The 8,785-nt window shown below is 36.6% G+C and overlaps 1 protein-coding gene across 1 annotated transcript; it reads left to right on the top strand.

Moving 5' to 3' along the window:
* Positions 1-1,189: 1,189 nt before the first annotated feature.
* Positions 1,190-8,080, top strand: LOC131146489 (probable boron transporter 2). Its single transcript, XM_058096121.1, has 12 exons — positions 1,190-2,953; positions 3,185-3,267; positions 3,360-3,552; positions 3,646-3,784; positions 4,022-4,187; positions 4,354-4,520; positions 4,658-4,831; positions 4,959-5,054; positions 5,729-5,866; positions 5,963-6,282; positions 6,750-7,017; positions 7,452-8,080. The coding sequence occupies exons 1-12, from the start codon at positions 2,850-2,852 to the stop codon at positions 7,758-7,760; spliced, it is 2,157 nt and encodes a 718-aa protein (XP_057952104.1). The 5' UTR covers positions 1,190-2,849; the 3' UTR covers positions 7,761-8,080.
* Positions 8,081-8,785: the final 705 nt, after the last annotated feature.

Below are 8,785 nucleotides of genomic sequence, written 5' to 3'. Positions count from 1 at the left end.
TAATTAAATCATTCGCCTAGGGTCCAATATTGGGAAGAGCCGTTCCTGAAAATGTGGATAAAAGGGCAAAAAAGCATTTTAATAAAAATAAGTTTATAAGCTTAACAATTAACTTACGAAATAAAATCTTTTCGACATTAAATTTATGGAGTGGAGAGATCTTCCCCATTTTCATAATATAGCGTAGAATAAATGGCGACTAAAAATTATTTTAATGGATCTCACCTTCTAATTGTAAGATACTAATCTTTAATAAGTTAGGGACCTTTGTTAGGACTACGTTAAAGTGTCTTCGATCTAGAGAAAATTAAATTAATAGACAGTTATTGCCCAAACTAGGTATATCTCTCCATCTCTACCTTATGTCTCCAAATAATTTCCAGCATCGTTAAAGAAATTGATGCCTAATAAATTTATCTAGATGCTTTGCCACCATTACTTGCTTACGATCGTAGTTTCTCTAAGAAGGTTGTATTAATTTAGCATGTGGATAAAAGAGGTTATTATTAAAAAAATAATTGAAGTGATTAGTCCATTCTTAGCATGATTAAGTTTATAATTTTAAAAGATCCCAAATACTGAGATTATTATTCCTTTTATTCAGTTTTTAGTCAATTGGAGATCACATTGGATTTGAATTATAAAACAAACCACCTTTCATCTCATATTTCTTTCCACCCCTCGTAAAATTAGAACATAAGATTTTCAATATAAAATTTTAGAACTTTAACTATTAGAATTTCTCCTAAAAAAAATTATTGAATAACATTATTAAGGTTGCTTATGTTGTCAATTTGTCATTCATAGTTATATTGTGTGGCTAAAATTTCTTTTACCTTCTTAAGATTCAGACATCTATAGACAAGGGATAAAATGTATCATTTCCTTTTTGTTTTTATTCTAATTAAAGTTTTCCTTTTGTGGGAATTTCTTTGGTGAGACTAACTAGGTTTTTAGCTAAAGAATGGGGATTGAGGACAATTTTTACTCACTCTTATCACTTATTCTCTTGTCAATGTGAATTTTTCCTCTTAAAATTTCAAAGTTGAGAAAAAAAAAAAAACAATATATATATATATATATATACACACACATCATATGGTTGAGTAGGAGCGTGACATTTTTACCATTTGGGTGAAAATGAAAATGCTTACACAAATCCCTCCCCCATCTTTCCTACTTTTTGCGTCAAGACTGCAGAGCAGCTCAGTAGTTGCATCACTGTTTTTGTCTTTCCTCGCCATCCCACACTGGTCCAGCAATGGCTCTCTCTGCCAATTGCACCGCAAGTGAGAAAGCATAACAAATCTCCATTTCAAAAACCCAAAAGCAAAATAAAAGAAATTCTAAAACTGAAAAACTAGGAGACTCACAAATTTCCCATTTCAGTGTTTTACTGGGACACAACTCTCTTCTTGTTTATCTGTCTCCATTCTACTGCTCTGCTCTCTCTCTCTCTACATTCCCTTTAGCTCTTTGCTATATTTGAGCTGCAGGAAAGAGTTATTTACGCTCACTCAACACGCCCAATCCCATTGACGAACCGTCTCCTGCAGAGTTTGATTTCGTGAGGTACCAAAATCCCTCCGATTCACTTGTTTTGCTCATTCACAGCCTCACAACCAGCTTTGGGCACATCTAAATCTTCTCTGTTTTTGCGTCTTCTCTGCGTTCCCCTCATGTAACTGCTCACTATTTATGCACCCCTCTGCTTCCTGCTTTCTCATGCTGAAGGTTCCTCCAAAGGGTCTTCTCTGAGTAATGTGATTCTGAAGAAGGTGTTTGTTCGGTTCTTCTCTGTTCGGTTAATGCCTGCTCGGCGTGCTCTGTTCTAATCCATCTTTCTTCGGATTTCAATCATGGGTTCTCGCTAATCCCTCCTTTGTCAAACTTTAGGTCCCCTGGGCTTGTAGTTGTCACTCTGGATAGATTTCTGCGCCCTTCTTTTTCAGTAGATTTTGAAGGTTTTCTCTTTTGTGTTAATGCCCATTTGCCTCATTGAGCATTAGAAATTCAGTTTCTGAAAATGGGTCGTCGCTAATCTTGCGAATCCTAGTCTTTCAACCTCGAAAACTCTTTTGTTCAAGGAGGGTTTATTGAGTTTTAGCATGTAAAGTCATACCATGTAATTGATCTATAGGGTTTTGCAGCATTTTGTTTTGGTTAGCTTAATTTTTGTTGGTGTTTGTGTTGATGATATGATAAGTGGATAGGTAATGGATCCAAGCTTTGTTGAAGTCAACCGCTAGTTGAGATCTTACCAGATGGAGGTTGTCACTTTATTTCGTTAACTCTTCCATTGCATCTCATGATTAGTTATCTTCGCTAGCAGGCCTGATTTTTATTCAGATATGGAATTCAAGTAATCAGGAGAGATTGCAGGGACTGAATTCACCTGAGAATTCATCCGTTTTTCTTTTTAATTTACATTCATTACTAAGTACTAACTGATTCTTTTGTTCTTCGTAACTATACAGCCAAATCATTCTTTCTATACTCCTGCAAAATGTAAAATTCTTCAATAGTACACTTGTTTATGTACCTCAGCTGGGGTCTTTTATGATTAACAAACAATGAACCAATACTTTTTTACTGAATCTATTTTTGTTTCTTCTTTTCTAATTTCTATGCTGATCAAGAAGTCATCGTCTTTCTACCAATAATTTCTCATATTTGCTGATGCAAATCTAGCTACCATTTTGGCCTCTCGAGTCCCTTAAATTTGTGTCTTGAGTGTAGTGTCTTCAGTTTTACATCCTGTAAGATCTTTGTCAAAAACAAAAACTAAAAATTAGAAAAGGAGGGAAACCAAGTTGTAGCACACACATCTTCTTCATAAAACTCTTGTCATGGAAGAAACATTTGTTCCTCTCCGTGGAATCAAGAATGATCTCAAAGGAAGACTTTTGTGCTACAAGCAAGACTGGACTGGAGGTTTCCGTGCGGGTATCAGGTCTGTAATTTTCCATTGCTTTTTGAAAATATGATGCCATCATATTAAAAAAGAAAATTCAAGTTCCGTTTCGATTTTGAGCCTCTATGCTTGGTTCAACTATTATCACAAATTGCTATTTCATTTTGAAGAGGAGCATTGCCTTTGGTGTTAGTCACAAATATTACTAGCTTGGATTTATGGCTGCAGTTGATGACTTGTTTTTGTGGTTGTTTTCATTATTTTATTCAGGATCCTGGCTCCTACAACATACATATTTTTCGCTTCTGCAATTCCAGTTATATCTTTTGGGGAGCAATTGGAAAGAAATACCTGTAGGATGACTGATTGAGCTCCTTCTGTCTTATGACTGCTGCTAATTGATGATTAAAATGCTAAGAGACGTTATTTTGATTATTTGTTACAGATGGAACTCTAACAGCAGTACAAACTCTTGCATCAACAGCACTTTGTGGCATCATTCACTCCATTATTGGTGGGCAGCCACTGCTAATACTAGGGGTGGCCGAGCCAACAGTACTGATGTACACATTTATGTTCAACTTTGCAAAGGACAGGAAGGATTTGGGACAAAAGCTCTTTTTAGCCTGGGCAGGATGGTATATCTTGAGCACTTTAAATAATCAAAATAATGAAAGAACATTTTTTAGATGGTTTATAACCAAAATTGCTCTTTTTTATTGGGTTTTTAGGGTTTGTGTATGGACAGCCCTTTTACTGTTCTTGCTGGCAATACTGGGTGCCTGCTCTATAATAAATAGATTTACACGTATTGCTGGAGAATTATTTGGTCTGCTAATTGCAATGCTCTTCATGCAGCAGGCCATTCGGGTAAGCATGTTTTTATGATATTTCAACTTGGTTGTGTAATTTGTGTTTGATGGTAACACTGATGATCGGGGAATTAAGATAAGAGTTTATGCAAAATAAACCAGAAAATTTTAGTGGATAGATTTTTTACTAAATTTTTTAGGTTCATACCAGACTCTACGCTTGAAAGTGCAAAAAATATTATTTGGAATTTCCATTTATCACTAATTGTAGTAATTGATCAACTTCATCCTTTAGGGAGTGGTGGAGGAGTTTGGCAAGCCCCAGAGGGAAAATTCTAACCAGACTGCGCTCCTACCTTCTTGGCGTTTTGGCAATGGAATGTTTGCATTAGTTCTCTCCTTTGGTCTTCTCCTTACTGCATTGTGGAGTCGTAAAGCTAGATCCTGGTGCTATGGAACAGGTATAAATTTTTTTTGGGATGAAAATTATTGAATTAGGATTTGAAAGAGAATCCACTTTTCTGATTTGTGTAGGACCTGGAATTTTATTCCAAAGCTCTTTATATTTGCCTATTTATCAATTAGTTGCGACCATGTCTCTCTTTAAGTCTTCCAACACACTTGCAGGTTGGCTGCGGGGATTTATTGCGGACTATGGAGTCCCACTTATGGTGCTTGTGTGGACTGCTATATCTTATATTCCAGTTAATGAAGTCCCAAGAGGGATCCCAAGGCGGCTTTTCAGCCCAAATCCATGGTCCCCTGGTGCATACTCTAATTGGACAGTTGTAAAGGTGCTTCCCATCGTCAAACTTGCTCCAAAATTGAACATTACATTATGCTACTCACCGTCATCACCTTGATGGAGAAAATTTTCATGCTTTATTGTTTTAAATATTTTCTATAAATTTGTGCTTGTTTAATTACACAGGAAATGGTAAACGTGCCTCCACTGTATATTGTTGGAGCATTTATTCCAGCAACTATGATTGCTGTCCTTTACTACTTTGACCACAGTGTGGCATCTCAGCTTGCCCAACAGAAGGAGTTTAATCTGAAGAAACCAGCCTCATATCATTATGATCTTCTTCTTCTAGGTTTCTTGGTAGGCTATTGGATCTGAAACATCACTCTTTAACTTTGTTACTTCATTGGGATTTTGAACTAATAGTTCAAAACAGTTCTTGCCAATGGTTTATTTTTTTTCATCTACACTACTGTTTTCTGACTAGGTCATAATATGTGGTCTTATTGGCATTCCTCCTTCAAATGGTGTTATTCCACAATCTCCAATGCACACAAAAAGCTTAGCTACACTGAAACATCAGGTAACATCTAATTATGAGGCATTTTAACTTTTATCAAAATTGCATTTGTTTGTTTAAGCGGGATCCTATTGTTTTCAATATGAAATTGTATGAAAAAAAATATGGTTTGCTTGCCATTGGTCTCTTTTCTTTTACGAACAGCACTCATATTTTGACATGACTGAAGAAAGACCTCTTGCTCTCTGCACCTGTAGGATATGGTCTGGTTTCCATAAAGAATTGTATCTCCAATCATTCCAACTACAAACAGTTCTTTAAAGAATTGTATCTCCAATCATTCCAACTACAAATAATTCTTTTTTTTAATCGTATATGAAGGCTGTGGTAGATCAAAAAATTAAAATAATAGAGACTGGGGAGTGTGTGTGTGTTTGTATGTTTGTGTGTGTGCAGGCGGGGAGCTACTGAGATCCATAGTATCCAATGGGATGGCATCTTCCTGCCACCTTTCTAGTCTGCTTTAAATATTCCCCTCCTGTAAGAGTGTTTTCCAGTTCTACATTATAAGAATCTTTGCTTCTAACCTTCTTCCCTTCTCGTCTTCCAAAGACCTCAACCCTAAAAAAATCCACCAACCTGATAGGCTGCCTCTTATAATTTCTGTGTCTTTGGTTAGATGTCCAAAAGGCTAGCATGGTTTCCATTTTTCATATTATTTGTTTTTCTTGTGACAGCTTTTGCGGAATAAGCTTGTCTCAACAGCCCGAAAAAGTATGCGTAAAAATGCAAACCTGGGTCAATTGTACACAAGCATGCAAGAAGCATACCGTGAAATGCAAACTCCACTAGTCTATCAAACTCCACCTGCCCTGGTAAATCAGTCAACATATGTCATCTGTTTGCTACAAATAATTAACTTTACCTTCTGCTATATTTTCTTCTTTGGCCTTATTTGGTTTTTAGTGCAGGGATTGAAAGAGCTGAAAGAATCAACAATCCAGCGAGCCTCAAGCACTGGCTACATTGATGCTCCAGTTGATGAGACTGTCTTTGATGTGGACAATGATATTGATGATCTTTTACCAGTTGAAGTCAAAGAACAACGCCTCAGCAATCTGCTCCAGGCATTGATGGTTGGAGGTTGTGTTGCAGCAATGCCTATTCTGAAGAAGATCCCAACTTCAGTTCTTTGGGGCTACTTTGCTTTCATGGCCATCGAAAGCTTGCCAGGAAATCAGTTCTGGGAGAGAATATTATTGCTTTTTACTGCTCCGAGTCGAAGATACAAGTACGACTCTTTTCATATTGTCCATGTACTCTCTTGTTATTGAGGGGTTCCAAGACATGATGCCATCTTGAATCTTCTGTTCCTTTTTCAACTTCTATCCAATGCCAAGCTTTTATCCTGTTCTATTATTCTGAATTCATTAGTTTCTATTTCTTCAAACAACATAGAGCTCATAATATTACTCAAATAATTTTTTTTTAAAAAAGCTCATAATATTTGTTTCAGAGTTTAAAGCCTAGTTTCTGCAGTATAATGCTTTTATTTTGTCCATTGTCCAATTTTAGCTTTAGATTGCAACATCTTGATTTATATCTATGGCTAATTGTGGTTCTAAGATGTTTATTTTTCTGAATTTTCAGAATACACCTTAGAATATGCACATACACACACTTCCATTCTTTTAGCATCACCATCTTCATCTTACCAAATATATAGAATAACCAGATTTCCATTTTCCCAATTGCCAGGGTGTTGGAGGAGTATCATGCAACCTTTGTAGAGACTGTTCCCTTCAAAACAATTGCAACCTTCACCTTGTTCCAGACAGCTTATTTGCTCCTGTGTTTTGGAATTACCTGGATCCCCCTTGCTGGCGTCCTTTTCCCATTGTTGATCATGCTCCTTGTCCCTGTCCGGCAGTATTTTCTCCCAAAGTTTTTCAAAGGAGCTCATCTTCAAGACTTGGATGCAGCAGAGTATGAAGAAGCCCCTGCTATAGCTTACATGTCATATGAAGTAAGTTGGCCAAACTCTTTCTTATTTTTGCTTGTCCTCTCAGTGCAAGAGCTTTGCAGTGAATTTTGGTGTTTTGGGTTCTATTTGATAAGAATATACTGGACATTGAACTGGAGAGTTTAAAAAACCAAATTTAAGATTCAAACCTGCATCAAAATGTTCTGTAGTTCTGTCCCAGCTGGATACTTGCCAATGTACTTAACAAATTTGGGTAATATTAAAAAAATATAAGATATGCAATTGTTCATGCACATGCTTATTTGTTTGGATTTTGGAGCATATCCAAAATTTGATTGTATTTGATATCTCAGGTTCAGAAACTCTGTTAGTGGGTGGAACTTTAGGATTTTTAGTTCAGAAGTGTACTCAATTGTACACTTGCAATCCTATTTTGGCTCATTTTGTTAAGTTCCATCACCATCTTTATTTGGTAGGATCAACCTCAGCCAAGAACTACACACATTGATGGTGGCGAAATCCTTGATGAAATTATTACAAGAAGCCGTGGTGAGATCCGCAGAATGCACAGCCCAAAAGTGACAAGCTCAACCCCATCTTCAATAGATGATATGAAGCCAGCATATAGCCCAAGGCTGTCACAGAGGGCATTCAGCCCCCGTCTGAAGGAGCTGAGGATGGAACATGACCGGAGGTTGACTGGAAAGGGAATTGATACAAAGCAAACCCCAAGCCCTGGGCCATCAATGCTTGGAAAAAGCTCTCGTGGTTCATCTTCAGGGTAAAACATGAAGTTTGTAATTTTAATGAGTATAGTTTCAATGTGCTCGAGAGGCCTTAAGTATGTGTGACTATTATCTTGTGGGTGTGGTGTTTGTTGTCTCGTGGCAGTTTAGATCATCAGTCTTACTCTTTCTTGTATTTTCAAATAGTCTAGAGCAGATGATAATTATCATAATGCAAAACATGTTTACAATACCTCAATTTTTTTCTCATTCATCTTCTTTCTGTTGTAAGTTATCTGCTTGGTGAGAACAATACAAGGACAAAGGAGAAACACGAGAGAAATTAATGATTGCACAAAGATGTGTATAATTTCCATTCATCTTCTTTTTGTTGCAAGTTATTTGCATGGTGAGAACAATATATGGACAAAGGAGTGAAACACAGGAGAAATTAATGGTTGCACAACGATGTGTATAATTACCATACAATCATCTATTCAAGATCAGTATTAACAGCAATATGTATTTGTCCCTACCGTGTGTGTTCGTGGAATGAGCTGGTTTCTCTTGCTCAACACAATTCATCCTAACCTGTTTATGTGCACGTTATTGACTTCAATAGCAGTATAAGAAATGTGTTAATAGTTCAAAATTTGAACATGAAAATGAATATTCTGATAATTCTTTTGTTTCAATTAGTGTTCTACAACTTCTACATAAGACACTTCCCAGCTCAGCTGACTCTTCTCGTAGTTTAAGTGCTGCTGGATCAAGTGTATGGAACTCCACAAAGTCAGACGAACATAACCATGAGGGTTGTAGCCTCTACCCTATTGTACCTACTGTTCATTTACTCATTTAATTTACATTTGTCGTGAACAAATCCCCAAGACAGACACAAACAATAAAGCATATAATCCAAACAAACGAAGAATAAATCAAAGCATGGATGAGGGAGTTTCAGTACGAATCAAAACTTGAGTACAAATAGATATCAAAATCTCCTAAGCTCTAACTTCAAAAATGCCCAATTTCATGTAATATAGTTATCCAAACCACATGAAAGCACCCCACACACAAGCGTG

This window comes from Malania oleifera, chromosome 13 (genome assembly GCF_029873635.1).
Source record: "Malania oleifera isolate guangnan ecotype guangnan chromosome 13, ASM2987363v1, whole genome shotgun sequence".
In the NCBI taxonomy this organism is placed as follows: Eukaryota; Viridiplantae; Streptophyta; class Magnoliopsida; order Santalales; family Ximeniaceae; genus Malania; species Malania oleifera.
Note: the sequence above shows the minus strand (reverse complement) of the source record. Positions and strands in the feature narration are given on the sequence as shown.